Genomic DNA, 16211 nt, shown 5'->3' on the forward strand with positions numbered 1-16211 from the left:
GGTGCTGGAGAAAAAATAAGACAGGAAAGGGAGTGAGGGAGAGAGGGAGGGGAGAATATGCAGTGTGAGCGTGATCAGTGGAGCATCAGGAGGAGTTGGCATTGGAGCCATGACCCGGAGTGAGGTGGGGACGTAAGCCACACTGGGGGACGGGGGGAAGAGCATTCCAGGCCTGGAGGAGTGAAGAGTTTGAATGGGAATGGTACCAGATGGGGTCTGAGAGTAATGGATTGCTGGCCTGTGTGGGGTCTTTGGAGGCCACCGCGAGGGCTCTGGCGTCAGCTCTGAGTGAGATGGGAGCCACGCGAGGTGTTGGGGCAGGGGAATTACATGATCTAAATCACTCTGGCTGCTGCGTTGAGAGCAGATATCTGGGGACCAGGGTGGAAGGATGAGACGGGATCGATAGTTGTAGTTTCATGCTAAATGCAATTGGAAGTCCCTTGGAAGGTTTGGACATGGGAGTGACCTGACACAATGTGTGTGATTAAGAAGGTATCTCTGGCTGGCGGACAGGTGGAGAACCGACAGCACTGGCAGCAGGGACAGGGGTCGGAAGCCACTGCAGGGCTGCAGGTAAAGACGGCATGGACTGGGCAGGGCGTAGCAGCAGCGGTCGAAGGAAGGGATGGATTTGGGATTTTTTTTTGGTGATCCTGTGGCCGTCAGTATTCTTGGCAAGGTCTCTCCTGTGTATTACAGCTGCTGCCTGGCGTCCACGGGAAACACAGCCCTGCCTCAAGGAAATGAGCGTGGACATACTGTACCTAAACCTGGAGCATTTGACACGGAAGCGAATGAAGGAAAAAGAAAACTTAAACACGATAAAAAAAAAAGAAAAAGAAAAAAGACCGGGTGCGGTGGTTTATGCCTGTAATCCCAGCACTTTGGGAGCCTGAGGTGGGCAGATCATGAGGTCAGGAGTTTGAGACCAGCCTGGCCAACATGGTGAAACTCTGTCTCTACTAAAAATACAAAAAAAAAAAAAAAATTAGCTGGGCATGGTGGTGCACGCCTATAATCCCAGCTACTTGGGAGGCTGAGTCAGGAGAATCATTTGAACCCAGGAGGTGGCAGTTGCAGTGAGCTGAAATTGTACCACTGCACTCCAGCCTGAGCAATAGAGCAAGACTCAGTCTCAAAAAAAAAAAAAAAAAAAAAGAAAAAAAATATCAGAAAAAGAGAATGCTATTAATGGGCTTGTTTGGGAGTGGCCAGTCATTATGTTAATGACAGTTGAAGATAAGTCTTCATTTTGTGCACTTGAGTGAGCAGGGTGCTGACTGGCCATGGCAGTCAACGCCTCCAAAACCCAAGTCCTCTTGTTGGAAGCAGGCGCTGGCAAACCATGGTTAGTGCTTTGAAGATGAAGGGCAGTGTTCAACCAGGAAGAATTACGATATAAGACACCTCCTAAGAAAGGCTCTAAGGGCCGGGCGCAGTGGCGCACGCCTATAATCCCAGCACTTTGGGAAGCCGAGGTGGGTGGATCACCTGAGGTCAGGAGTTTGAGACCAGCCTGGCCAACATGGTGAAACCCCGTCTCTACTAAAAATACAAATATTAGCCGGGTGTGGTGGCAGGTGCCTGCAATCCCGGCTACTTGGGAGGCTGAGGCAGGAGGATCGCTTGAACCTGGGAGGCAGAGGTTGTGGTAAGCTGAGATCATGCCATTGCACTTCAGCCTGGGTAACAGAGTGAGACTCTGTCTCAAAAAAAAAAAAAAAGAAAGGCTCTAGCCTTTCTATCTTTAAATTATTGAGTTTCATGATTGAAGGAGAAAATGGAGTTCTTGCCTTAGAAAGGCCAAAACCCTCATAATCCTTTTAAATAAACATTCCACATTTCTGTAATGTAATATACAGTTGGAGAACCCTGTTCACATAACATTGTTCATTCTTTCCTCTCAAAATGCTTTAAGCACACATTATTGAGGGGAGGAGGACTGGGGTGATGTGGTTACAGCAATAAACTATAGAAATCGGATCCAAGCGTGAGCTGTCTGAGGATAGAGTGTTGTGTTGTAGGATAGAAGAAAGGACCTTTTGGTGGTTACCTAATTCGCAGGGTCATGGGAATGTAACTCAGGGGATACTTTTTCCTCTTTCATTTTGGGCAGATTGTTTCTGGTCAGGGTACAAAATGAATGGGTGATCTTAGTGATTTGTTAGTTTTATAATTCATTGTAATGCCAGATTTACCTGGTTGGACAGAGAGACCTTTGAAGGCTGTGAGAACCTTTTAAGGTGAGGGGGAAAATAAGGGCATTTAAGAGTTTGTGGCCAGTTAGTTATGCTTTTTTTTTTTTTTTTTTTTTGAGACAGGGTCTCACTCTGTCGCCCAGGCTGGAGTGCAGTGGTGCAATCTCAGCTCACTTCAGCCTCTACCTCCTGGGCCCAAGTGATCTTCCCACCTCAGCCTCCTGAGTAGCCAAGACTACAGGAGTGTACCACTACACCCGGCTAATTTTTGCTTTTATTTATTTTTTTCGTAGAGAGGGGTTCTTGCCATGTTGCCCTGGCTGGTCTCGAACTCCTGGGCTCAAGCAATCCGTCCGCCTTGGCCTCTTGAATGGCTGGGATTACAGGCATGAGCCCCCGCGCCTGGCTTGGTTATACTCTTGGTCCTTTGGATCAGGTTCATGAGGGTTGTACAGTTGTCCTGGAGTTGTGGAGTTTTTTCTCTTCTTTCTTTTGAGACTGGGTCTTGTTCTGTCACCCAGGCTGGAGTGCAGTGGCTTGATCAAGGACAGCAGCCTCTACCTCCTGGGCTCAGGTGATCCTGTCACCTCGGCCTCCTGAGAAGCTGAGACTACAGGTGTGCACCACCACTCTGGGATCATTCTTGAATTAAAAAAATTGTTTGAATTTTTAATTTTTGTAGAGATGGGGTTTTGCTCTATTGCCCAGGTTGGTCTCAAATGCCTGGGCTCAAGTGATCCTCCTGCCTTAGCCTCCCAAAGTACTGAGATTACTAGCGTAAGCCACCACACCAAGCTGGTCTTTTCTGTTTTAATATTATGTAATATTGTACTCCTAGTCTATGACATGGAAGAATTTACTAGTGATGCTTAATAAAAATATCTAACTTTACTGTATTCATTTCAACAAATATTTGCTCAGCATTTGCTATATATGTTTAGTATGCATCCCAAGGCTTTGAGGTTTTTTCTTTTTTTTTTTTGAGACAGGGTCTTACTCTGTCACCCAGGCTGGAGTGCAGTGGTGCAATCTCAGCTCACTGGAACCTCTGCTGGCTCAGACAATCCTCCGAAGTCAGCCTCCTGAGTTGCACACCACCATGCCCAGCTAATGTTTTTTTTTTTTTTTTTTAGAAATGGAGTCTCAATATGTTGCTCAGGCTGGTCTTGAACTCCTGGGCTCAAGTGATCCACCTGGCTTGGCCTCCTAAAGTGCTGGGATTACAGGCGTGAGCCACTGTGCCGGGTCTAGACACAGTAATTTCCAAACCTGCCCAGTAGTCTCAATCACTTGGAGAGGTTTTTTTCATAGAAGGTACTGAATTGGAATCCTCAGTAGTGGGAAGTGTAATTCTGTATCCCAAACCAAAAGCAACTCCTAATGTGCTCTTACTTTAATGAAAACCTGACTCTGTCCTGAAGATGTTGCTCCCTTCACCCCCCTTGATGGGCTGGATCTTTGCCTTACCCACCAGGCCTGGGCCAGGAGATAGGATTGGGTCCTCCTAGCTCCCAGCTACTCATGCTCTGTTGAGACTCTGGATGTGCCATCCTTTCTGTCCCCTGTGGAACGGTGCCTGAGCTTCTGGTGACTGATTCTGTAAGTCTTAGCCTTCCTCTCCACCTAGCTCAGGTCACCCTTCCTGTGGCTTCAGGGCCCACATGCTGCAGTGTCACAGTCTACTCTGGTCTCCAGCAAACTCTCTTGAACCTTGCTTTCCACGACTGCTGCCAGGACCCTCTCCTTACAAGGGTCAAAGTCAAAATAACAATGTGCAGACAAGGCTCTAAATTTAATGTTTTATTTGGGAAGAAAGAATTGCAGTGTCAGTCATCCATACAAGCTGGGTGGTCTTTGGTATGTCTGAAGAACGAAGAGAAGGTTTGAGGTTTTGCTGAAAAAGAAGAAATGTTACATACTCTGCTGGGAGAAGGTTTCTTGGTACTGTCAGGGCTTGGGGAGCTGGCAAGCAATGACTGGTGAGTGAAGGTGGTGGCAAAATTAGTCTTGGAGTTGCAGCAAGTGGTCTCAGAAGCTGGAGATAAAACTGGTTTCAGGTTACAACAAGCAGTTCCAGCAGTTGGGCTTGCAGACAATTACATTCTTGAGCAACGTTTTATACCCTGAGTGCTTTTCCTACCTGGCTACTGTTTTAGTTTGGTAGGACAACAGTGGCCCATTTCGGATGATCAACGGTAACGCGAGTAACCGCACCTCTCCAAGATCTCCAGGCTGTCCAGCTTGGCCTCCCCAGGCCTCCTCCTCACTCCCTTCTCACTGCTGTGGCTGTGCCTCCTGGCATCGTTTCCCTGCTTGGTCCGCTGCGAGCCACTCTAGGACGGACACGTGAGACTCTTTTCCTCTCACCTCCGCGTGCACTTGTCTTCTGCTTGCTGCTTTCAGCACCTGAGCAGCTCTGAGTGTTGTGAGCCAAAAACCACATCCGGCTGGCTGGTTTACTTTTCAATTGTCGACCCCATGGCCGGGCGCAGTGGTTCGCACCTATAATCCCAGCGCTTTGGAAGGCTGAGGTGGGTGGATCACTTGAGGTCAGGAGTTCAAGACCAGCCTGGTCAGCCAACATGGTGAAACCCTGTCGCTACTGAAAATACAAAAATTAGCTGTGCCTGGTAATCCCAGCCACTCAGGAGTGCAGTGGTGTGATCTCGGCTCACCGCAACCTCTGCCTCCCAGGTCCAAGCAATTCTCCTGCCCCAGCCTCCCAAGTAGCTGGGATTACGGGCACCTACCACCACTCCTGGCTTATTTATTTATTTATTTATTTTGAGTCAGAGTCTCTCTCTGTTGTTCAGACTGGAGTGCAATGGCGCGATCTTGGCCCACCGCAACCTCCACCTCCCGTGTTCAAGCAATTCTCCTGCCTCAGCCTCCCAAGTAGCTGGGATTACAGGCACCCACCACCGTGCCTGGCTAATTTTTATATTTTTTTAAAGTAGAGATGGGGTTTCACCATATTGGCCAGGCTGGTCTCTTGGCCAGGCAGGTGTTGAACTCCTGACCTCGCGATCCACCTGCCTTGGCCTCCCAAAGTGCTGAGATTACAGGCCACTGCGCCTGGCTAATTTTTTTTTTTTTTTGAGACGGAGTCTCACTCTCACCTCGGCTGGAATGCAGTGGCTCGATCTCTGCTCACTGCAACCTCCACCTCCTGGGTTCAAGCAATTCTCCTGCCCAAGCCTCCCAAGTAGCTGGGATTACAGGGCCTGCCACTACGCCAGCTCATTTATTGTATTTTTAGTAGAGACAGGGTTTCACCATGTTGGTCAGGCTGGTCTCGAACTCCTGACCTCGTGATTCGCCTGCCTCAGCCTCCCAAAGTGCTGGGATTACAGGCATGAGCCACTGCGCCTGGCCAATTTTTGTATTTTTAGTAGAGACGGGGTTTCACCATGTTGGCCAGGCTGGTTTTGAACTCCTGACCTCAAGTGATCCACCCGCCTCGGCCTTCCAAAGTGCTGAGATTACAGGAGTGAGCTACTGCGCCTGACTCCCCAGCTAATTTTTGTATTTTTAGTAGAGACGGGGTTTTGCCATATTGGCCAGGCTGGTCTCGAACTCCTGACCTCAAGTGATCCACCTGCCTCGGCCTGTCAGAGTGCTGCGATTACAGGTGTGAACCACCACACCCAGCCAGAATCAGAAGACTCTTGAAGGAGTTCTCTTCTCATGATCTTCACTTCCTCATGTTCACATCTACAAGAACACAGTTAAAACATTGGGGATACAGAAATGAGCAAAGAAGACAATAATAATTCCCACTACCTAGAATCAATACCTTTTTTTTTTTTTTGAGATGGAGCTTTGCTTTTGTTTCCCAGGCTGGAGTACAATGGCATGATCTTGGCTCACAGCAACCTCCGCCTTCTGGGTTCAAGCAATTCTCTTGCCTCAGCCTCCTGAGTAGCTGGGATCACAGGCACGCGCCACCACGGCCAGCTAATTTTTGTATTTTTAGTAGAGATGGGGTTTCATCATGTTGGCCAGTCTGGTCTCAAACTCTTGATCTCAGGTGATCCACCTGCCTTGGCCTCCCAAAGTGCTAGGATTATAGGCGTGAGCCACTGTGCCCGGCTGACAGTACCTTTTTTAAGAAAAGTTATTCTGTTGTGATTATTATAAAGAATTCAGGTGGGCAGACTGAGGTCAGGAGTTTGAGACCAGCCTGGCCAACATGGCGAAAACACATTGCTACTAAAAATACAAAAATTAGCCGGGCATGGTGGTGGGCGCCTGTAATCCCAGCTACTTGGGAGGCTGAGGCAGGAGAATTGCTTGAACCTGGCAGGCAGAGGTTGCAGTGAGCTGAGATTGAGCCACTGCGCTCCAGCCTGGGTAACAGAGTGAGATTCCATCTCTAAAAAAAAGAGAATTCAAACAAAATAGAAATATTAGAGTGAAATTTTTAAAAAATTTACTATAATGAACATGAGGCAACAATTTCAGAAATCTTTTTGGATGGATGGATATAGATAAATAGGTGAAGACACCGTAACATAAATGAATCACTTTTTTTTTTTTTTTGAGACGGAGTCTCACTCTGTCGCCCAGGCTGGAGTGCAGTGGCGCGATCTCAGCTCACTGCAAGCTCCGTCTCCCAGGTTCCCGCCATTCTTCTGCCTCAGCCTCCCAAGTAGCTGGGACTACAGGTACCCGCCACCACGCCCGGCTAATTTTTGTATTTTTAGTAGAGATGGGGTTTCACCGTGTTGGCGAGATGGTCTTGATCTCTTGACCTCGTGATCCGTCCACCTTGGCCTCCCAAAGTGCTGGGATTACAGGTGTGAGCCGCCGCGCCCAGGCGAGAGGCTCAAGTTTTTAAAGAAAAAAAGGACATATCAAGGGTGGGGTGATTACAAAAGTGATTTGTCAGGAATTCTCATTCGTTCGCAGAAATATCATTGGTTAGTGATTGGTTACACGTTGTTGAACTCTAGGGTGTGTGGCATTTTATGGCTATTTGGTATCGGTCTAGCGCCCACATAGCAAGTGGCTTTAAGAGGTAATTATTGAGCCAGGGGTGGTGGCTCTTGCCTGTAATTTCAGCACTTGGGAGGCCGAGGTGGGTGGATCACCTGAGGTCACAAGTTCAAGACCAGCTTGGTCAACATGGTGAAACCACATCTCTACTAAATATACAAAAATTAGCCGGGCCTGGTTGTGGGTGCCTGTCATCCCAGCTATTCGGAAGGCTGAGGCAGGAGAATCACTTGAACCCAGGAGGCAGAAGTTGCAGTAAACCGAGATCGTGCTATTGCACTCCAGGCTGAGCAAGAGCGAAACTCCGTCTGAAAAAAAAAGAGAAAACAGCTCGGGCACGGTGGCTCACGCCTGTAATCCCAGCACTTTGGGAGGCCGAGGTGGGCAGATCACGAGGTCAAGAGTTCGAGACCAGCCTGGCTAACATGGTGAAACCCCGTTTCTACTAAAAATACAAAAAATTAGCTGGGTGTAGTGGCAGGCGCCTGTAATCCCAGCTACTCAGGAGGCTGAGGCAGGAGAATTGCTTGAACCCGGGAGGTGGAGGTTGCAGTGAGCTGAGATTGCGCCACTGTACTCCAACCTGAGTGACAGAGTGAGACTCCTTCTCAAAAAAAAAAAAAAGAGGTAATTATTTAGCTCAAACAGTAGTGACATGGCTGCTGTTACATTCCAGGGCCTCTCTGGGCCTGATAATTCCTTAGATAAAACGTTTCTTCTTTTCCCCCATAATCCCAGTTGTCCCAAAGACGTTTTTTATGGTTTTGTGATCCGATCAAGTCTCATGCAATACATACAGGTTTGTTTTTTTAGTTTCTTTTAATGTAGAAAATTTCCCTATCCCACTCCTCGTGATATTGACTTTTTGAAAATCCTGGACAGGTTGTTTTGTAAAATGTCCCACATTTTGGATTGTCCAGTTTACCTTTGAAGTCTCAATGAACTTATCTTCCTCTATTTTCTAACTGGAAGTCAGATCTAAAGACTTTATTTCATTTGGTTTAAACATTTTTGGCAAGAGTACTTGATATAGCTACCCTGGGAACTTCATCTTGCACCGTTATCAGGAGTGGCCGCAGCATGGGTCATGCTGGCTGCACTTGCACAGTTTTATTTAGATGGGGATTGCCGTAGCATGCGTGTATGAAATTTAGTTTTAACTGAACTGAATGGAGAAAAGAGAAGTAGAAGTTCAACTGAAAGAATTATTGACTTTCAAATATGTTTCTTCACTACAAGGATTAATATGTCTTAAAAGATCCCTCTAAATGTAAGAGGTGTAGGATCAATAAAAAATATTAAAAAGCTAAAGTCATTGAGTTTCTTTTAGATCCAGTGTTTCAATTTTTTTTTTTTTTTTAAGACAGCGTCTTGCTCTGTCACCCAGGCTGGAGTGCCGTGGCATGATCTCAGGTCACTGCAGCCTCTGCCTCCCAGGTTCAAGCGATTCTCCTTCCTCAGTCTCCCGAGTAACTGGGATTACAGGTGTGTGCCACCGCATCTGGCTAATTTTTGTATTTTTTGGTAGAGATGGGGTTTCACCATGTTGTCCAGGCTGGTCTCAAACTCCTGACCTCAGGTGATCCACCCGCCTTGGCCTCCCAAAGTGCTGGGATTACAGGCGTGAGCCACCGCATCTGGCCTATTGAGTAGTTTAATAACTCAGTAAGGTGGTTCAACTTATAGAATAGAATTCAATATAAAGTTATGGAATCTAGTCTTCTAAATTCCAGGCCTAGTAACTAGCCCTGTATGGTGGTGGTTGTCTGTCTCCCAGATCGATTTATCATTTACGGTTGTTTTTGTCTGTGTGCACTACGATCGCCTCAGGTAACTGCATTTGCAGCAGTCACCTTGTAGCTCCTGGTTGTTTTAAACGTATTTCCTTATGTGGCAGTTAGGTTGTTTGGTCTTAGTTGGTTTCCTTAGGTCTGCAATGCTTTCTTTTAATCTCCTTTGACTGTCATATCAATTCAACGTTGAGCTTTTGTTTTATTGGTTTTATTTTTTCTGAGATGTTCTATGGCCTGAAGCAATTAGCAAGACTTCCTTCTCTTCCATGCCTTAAATGTTCTTCTAGGCTGGGCTCTTTGATTTATCTTCCGTGAGCCTTTTTGTTGTTTACTGTTTGTTTATTTTTTTCAATTTATTTATTTTTTTGGAGACAGAGCCTTGCTCTGTCGCCCAGGCTGGAGGGCAGTGGCACAATCTCGGCTCACTGCAACCTCTGCCTCCTGGGTTCAAGTGATTCTCATGCCTCAGCCTTCCGAGTAGTTGGGATTACAGGTGCCCGCCACCACGCCCGGCTAATTTTTTGTTTTTTAGTAGAGATAGGGTTTCACCATGTTGACGAGGCTGGTCTCGAACTCCTCACCTCAGGTGATCTTGCCTCGGCCTCCCAAAGTGTTGAGATTATAGGCATGAGCCACCGCTCCCAGCCAGGTGACCCTTTTTGTTGTTGTTTTACTGTTTGTTTATATTGTTGCCTTGTGATTTTGCTTCATGTTACTGGTTGTATTCTCAGAGGCGTAGGAAGTATGTTGGGAAGTGATGCTAGGAGGCAGAATCAGGCAGAGAGAGAAGTCGGGCTTTGAGGCAGTCACAGCAAAGGCCTCATCCCAGGGGCTCTTGAGTGGTACTGGCTCTGTAGAGCTGTCCTGAATTGGGGCAGGGGTGTAGCTGTTATACTCCTGCAGAGACCAACAGTTAAAATGCAGGCCATGCTCAGGGAGTGGACATGCTACTATCAGGCAGCTTTCTGCAGCAGAGGACCCAGCTGTGGAATGGTTGCTTCTGTGTGGAAGGGAGTATATGGGTGGCATGACCCAGCACTGACTAGAATTAATTTTATTTGCATGGTGGTACTGTCCAGCCATTCATTCTGTTTTCTCTGATAAGGTAGGTTTGTTCTTTATTCTCTTCTTAGCCTGTCTGAGATAGGTGAGTTTCCCTTCCGACATACAGATGGAGGGCTGAGTTTTGTGGGGTATTCCAGCTTTGTGAGTAGCCTGAGAAATGACTGGGAGCCAGTGAAGGGTTGAGCCAGTGCAGGTGCGGTCCTGCCTTGTTAAATATGATGTGAGGTAGGGGTCAGGAGTCTGCATGCAAATCACCCAGTGCCGTTTGCTAAAAGATTGTCTTTTCCCCACTGCTCTGCAGCGTCATCTATGTCATAAATTGTCATAAATCAGGTGTCTGTACATGCGTGTCCCTGTCTTGACCTGTGTTCTTTTCCATTGTCCCATTGGTTTATCTTTGTGTAAATACCACACAGTCTCATTTATTGTAATTTGAAAATGAATCCTGACATCCATTAGAGTCATTCCTCTGACTTTGTTTATCTTCAGGATTGTCTTGGGTGATATGTTTGTGATCTTTGCCTTTCTTTTCATTCAGCTTTAGGATCAGATTGTCAGTTTCCACAGAATATCTGCTGATATTTCTGCTGAGATTGCACTGATTCTATAAATAAGTTCGGGAATAATGGACCTCACTACAATATTGAGTTTCCAACCCATGACCTTTATTTAGATCTTTAATTTTGAGAATATTGGTGTATACTTTTTTATACAGATGCCTTTCTTGCAAATCTTTGATTAGATTTGTTCCTGGGCATATTATCCTTTAAAACTAATATAATGAATCACTATGTAGCCCTTACCCAGTGTCCACAACCTTGCTGCATTAGTATCCCTCTCCCACTCACTCCACCATCGCCCCCCAGAGTATTTTGAAGTAAATTAAAAATATATCATGTTTAGCTGGGCACAGTGGCTCCTGCCTACAATCCCAGCCTGTTGGGAGGCCGAGGCGGGCAGATCATTTGAGGTCAAGAGTTTGAGACCAGCCTGGCCAACATGGTGAAACTCTGTTTCTACTAAAAATTACAAAAATTAACCAGGCGTGGTGGTGCACGCCTATAGTCCCAGCTACTCGGGAGGCTGAGGCAGGAGAATCGCTTGAACCCGGGAGGCGGAGGTTGCAGTGAGCTGAGACCGTGCCACTGCACTCCGGCCTGGGTGACAGAGTGAGACTCCATCTCTCTCTCTCTCTCTCTCTCTCTATATATATATATATGTATATACACACACACTGATATACATATATATATAGAGAGAGACAGAGAGATGGAGCATAATATATATATATAATATATATGCGTATGTATGTAATGTTTAGCTGGGTGTGGTGGCATGCCTCTGCGGTCCCAGCTACTAGGGAGGCGGAGGTGGAAGGATGGCTTGAGCCACCACACCACTGCACTCCAGCCTGGGTGGCAGGAAGCTGAGGTGGGAGCATCTTCTGAGCCCAGAAGGTTGAGACTCCAATGAGTCATGTTTACACCACTGCATTCCAGCCTGGGCAACAGAGCAAGACACTGTCTTAAAAAGAAAAAAAAAAAGAATTAAATGAAAAGTGAACCATTTGATACATTTTCATTTTCTCAGAGTTTTTAATAACTTGTCGTTATTTATTATGTACTATCTTCAGATTTTTATATTTGCTCAACTGATTCATTGTTCTTCTTTGTAGTTTCCCATCACCAATTTTCCTTGGAATTGGACAGGTGAGTGAAAAAAAATAGAATTAACCTCTTATTTTGTCATCAGTGTTCATAATGACATTTTAAGTCCTTTTGTTTAAAGCTGTGGTTGCAAATTTATTCAGCTGGCAGAGGACCAGAGGGTCATGGTACTCCTGGTGAGACAACAGGACATATTGACACTTTATTTCAGTCTACAATTTAAGAACAATTGTATTTATGGGAAAAACAGCTTCTTATTTTAAGTTCCTTAACTGAATTTAATTACTGTAAAGCAGGGGGCTACGAGGCTCAGAGCCTCCAAGGCCTGGCGGGTAACACATGAGTTGATGAGGACTGGGTGGGAGAGAATGCTTGTCCCACTTAAAGTGTCAGCTTGATACTCAGTTTAAGCCATTGTGCCTGATAGGAAAAGGGTTGGGAGGTGGGACCCACCATGCTGCCCTTATTATTAGCATCAGAAGGTTTTCAAGAGAAAGAGAGTGAATTTTTTTTTTTTTTTTTGAGACGGAGTTTTGCTCTTGTCGCCCAGGTTGGAGTGCAATGGCACTATGTCGACTCACCGTGACCTCTGCCTCCCAGGTTCAAGAAATTCTTCCAGCTCAGCCTCCCAAGTAGCTGGGATTACAGGCAGCTGCCACCATGGCCAGCTATTTTTGTATTTTCAGTAGAGATGGGTTTTTGCCATGTTGGTCAGGCTGGTCTCGAACTCCTGACTCAAGCGATCCGCCCGCCTTGGCCTCCCAAAATGCTGGGATTACAGGTGTGAGCCGCCGCGCTCGGCTGAGAGTTTGAGTTTTTACATAAAGTCTTCAAACTTGTACATGCTGGCAACAGATTCAAATTTTTACAAAACTCCCTATGTGCTAAACAAAACATGTTTGCAGTTTGCTTCCTGGAGTTTGTGATTTTTGCTCTGAAGTACATGGATGAGCTTGGGTAAACCTGTTCAAACTATGCCCATTTGGCAGTTTCTGAAATTTCCCATTTATGTTAATTTGTGACTGTTTATTCTTGTGGTTATATACTGGTGATTTCCAGATAAATAAATAGTAACAGACCACAATGTTTTTTGTTTGTTTTGATTTTGATTTAATTCATAGAGGGAAAAGCTTAACATTATGAAAATAGTATCTGTTAACCAAATTTTTAATTGTGAATCTGGGTAAACATTCTTCTTTTTTTTTTTTTTTGAGACTGAGTCTCACCCTGTCACCCAGGCTGGAGTGCAATGGCGCGATCTCGACTCACTGTAACCTCTGCCTCCCGGGTTCAAGTGATTCTCCTGCCCCAGCCTCCCAAGTAGCTGGGATTACAGGTGCACACCACCATGCCCAGCTAATTTTTTGTATCTTTAATAGAGACGGGGTTTTACTATGTTGTCCATGTTGATCTCGAACTCCTGACATCGTGATCCACACACCTCGGCCTCCCAAGGTGCTAGGATTACAGGCATGAGCCACTGCGCCTGGCCAAATAAACATTATTCTGATTAAATGTCTTGCTAATAAATACCTCTTTGCAACATCATTTTAGGGAGAAGCAATTATAACAAGAATTTTCTTAGAGTAAAAAAATTATCTTTATATTTCAGTGTAAAAATATTAGAAAAAAGCATGTTAAAAAAAAAAAAAAAAGATCAGGCCAGGCACGGTAGCTCATGCCTATAATCCTAGCACCTTGGGAGGCCGAGGTGGGTGGATCACTTGAAGTCAATAGTTTGAGACCAGCCTGGACAACATGGTGAAACTCAGTCTCTACTAAAAATAAAAAAAATAGCCGGAAATTGCTTGAACATTCACCGGGAGGCAGAGGTTGCAGTGAGCCAAGATTGCACCACTTCACTCCAGCCTGGGTGACAAGCAAGACTCTGTCTCAAAAAAAAAAAAAATCAGTGATAAGGTGCCCTTTGTAGTCTCTAAGTGAAATAAATTACTCTTTAACCCAGTGGCTTATACCCAAAGGTAAAGCCTTTCTGATTTGCAATTTGTTGAGGTAAGAGGCCAGTTAGACCTAATTTTAAAAGTCCGAATTACATTTTTTTTAAGTAAGTGTTGGTATATTTATTTTATTTTATTTTTTCCTTCTTTCTTTCTTTTTTTTTTTTTTTTGACAGTGTCTGGCTATGTTGCCCAGGCTGGAGTGCAGTGGTGTGATCTTGGTTCACTGTACCCTTCACTTCCTGGGCTCAAGTGATCCTCCTGCCTCAGCCTTTCAAGTAGCTGGGCTACAGGCATGCACCACCACACTGACTAATTTGTGTATTTTTTGTAGTGATAGGGTTTCACCATGATGCCCAGGCTGGTCTTGAACTTCTGGGCTCAAGCGGTCTGCCCACCTTGGCCTCCAAAGTGTTGGGATTATGGGCGTGAGCCACTGCGCCTGGCCAATGTTATTGTATTTCTTTAAAAATTATAAAGCGAGGCATAAGTACAAAGTACAGTTATAATTCAGGGTGGGCTTAATTACATAAATATATGATAAGTATAAAGTTTGTAAACTCAGGAGCAAGGTATAGGATTATAATCATGTTGAAGGAGTCTTAAATTTTTACATCCTAATATGGAGAGAATTGAGTAAGTTCTACAACTTGCATGAAAGATGATGTTAAACTTTTATTTCATAATAATGATATGGAGTATTTCCAATATACCTAGGGCACTCCAGATTAAGAGGATTTGATGAGACATTTTTGCTATGCCAGCTGGATTGAAAAGTAAATCTGTCTTTAAACTTTTTTCCCTCTTTGTTGGTCTTCTGTCTTATGGAAATAATGGACTTGTTAAAAAATATGCCTAGGAGTAGAGTTTCTTTTAAAAGGATGTTCTCGTGCCTTTATGGGGGAAGGTGACCGTATGTTTAGTATGTGGGAAATATGGTCCAGGATCAATGTGTCACCTCACTGACTGTGATCGCTTTTGCACATTTGTCACTGTCAGGGAGACCATTCCCTTTCTCGCTCTCCCACAGTTCCATTCCTAGAGCCCTTTGAGATAATGTGTGTGTGTATGTGTAAGTGTATTGGAGATTATACTTTTTTTTTTTTGAGAGAGAGTCTTGCTCTGTCTCCCAGGCTGGAGTGCAGTGGCATGATCATGGCTCACTGCAGCCTTGACTTTCCAGGCTCAGGTGATCCTCCCACCTCAGTATCCTGAATAGCTGGGACCACAGATCACCAAGACTGGCTAATTTTTTGTATTTTTTTGTAGAGATGGGTTTTCACCATGTTGCTTAGGCTGGTCTTGAACTCCTAGGCTCAAGTGATCTTCCTGTCTCGGCTTCCCAAAGTGCTGGGATTACAGGCATGAGCCATGGCACCCAACCGATATTACCTTTTTTTTTTTTTTTTTTTTTTTTTTTTTTGAGACAGTGGTGTGATCTTGGCTCACTGCAACCTCGGCCTCTCAGGTTCAAGCGATTCTCCTGCTTCAGCCTCCTGAGTAGCTGAGTAACTATTCTGCGTCTGCCAGCATGCCCAGCTAATTTTTGTTTTTTAGTAAAGACAGGGTTTCATCATGTTGGCCAGGCTGGTCTTGAACTCCTGACCTCAAGTAATCCACCCATCTTGGCCTCCCAAAGTGCTGGGATTATAGCTGTGAGCCACCGTGCCCTGCCCAACATTACGTTTTTTGCCTAGAGTTCTGATGGAATCTGTACTGTGGCAAGAAAAACAATTTTAATATTCTAAGAAATAGTTATTTTTTTCTGGAACCTAGAAAATGAATTTTTTGCTGTATTTCTTTTTGATGAATGTGTTTTCTTCTGATGAGGTCATTGCACCTCAATCAATCTTTGCAGATATTTTGCTGAAGTTTCTCTCTCCCCTTTTCTCTTTTCAGATGGCAGCCACCATAATGATACTATATGTGTCCAAGCTAAACAAAATAATTCACTTCCCTGATTTTGATAAGAAAATTCCTGTAAAGGTATGTAATGAAAAGTATATGTGACTGTGATAGAAGATGGGAAAATACACATTGATTTTAGAGTACAGGTCCATTTCTATACACACTGTACTTCCTGCCTGCACTGGATATAAACTTCTTTTTTTGTTTGAGATGGACTCTCGCTCTGTCGCCCAGGCTGGAGTGCAATGGTGCGATCTTGGCTCACTGGAATCTCCGCCTCCTGGGTTCAAGTGATTCTTGTGCCTCAGCCTCCTGAGTACGTGGGATTACAGGTGCCTGCCACCATGCCCAGCTAATTTTTTTTTGTGTGTGTATTTTTAGTAGAGATGGGGTTTCACCATGTTGGTCAGGCTGGTCTCAAACTCCTGACCTCAAGTGATCCACCCACCTTGGCCTCCCAAAGTGCTCGGATTACAGGTGTGAGCCACTGTGCCTGGTCAAGAAACTTTTTAGTGAAGATTGTATATCGCTTAGTTGTCCATTTATGTAATGCATATAGTAGTAAAAGTATGTGCTTAACAACTGACATCAAATCAATGAATATTGTATGTCTTCTGAAGT

General features: G+C 45.0%; 1 protein-coding gene across 6 annotated transcripts in view; it reads left to right on the plus strand.

The window, feature by feature from the left end:
- SLC35D2 (solute carrier family 35 member D2) overlaps window positions 1-16211 on the plus strand; it is a 62170-nt gene that overhangs the window by 2159 nt on the left and 43800 nt on the right. For 3 of the 6 annotated variants that reach the window (XM_050761808.1, XM_050761811.1, XM_050761809.1), the window contains exons 2-3: window positions 11733-11766; window positions 15582-15668. In XM_050761808.1, the coding sequence (XP_050617765.1) occupies window positions 11733-11766; window positions 15582-15668 (121 nt within the window). Of the gene's footprint in view, window positions 1-4357; window positions 4548-11732; window positions 11767-14399; window positions 14459-15581; window positions 15669-16211 lie in introns of those variants that run through there. The other 3 variants (XM_050761807.1, XM_050761810.1, XM_050761812.1) reach the window with 2 other exon arrangements.

This window comes from Macaca thibetana, chromosome 15, assembly GCF_024542745.1.
Source record: "Macaca thibetana thibetana isolate TM-01 chromosome 15, ASM2454274v1, whole genome shotgun sequence".
Lineage (NCBI taxonomy): Eukaryota > Metazoa > Chordata > Mammalia > Primates > Cercopithecidae > Macaca > Macaca thibetana.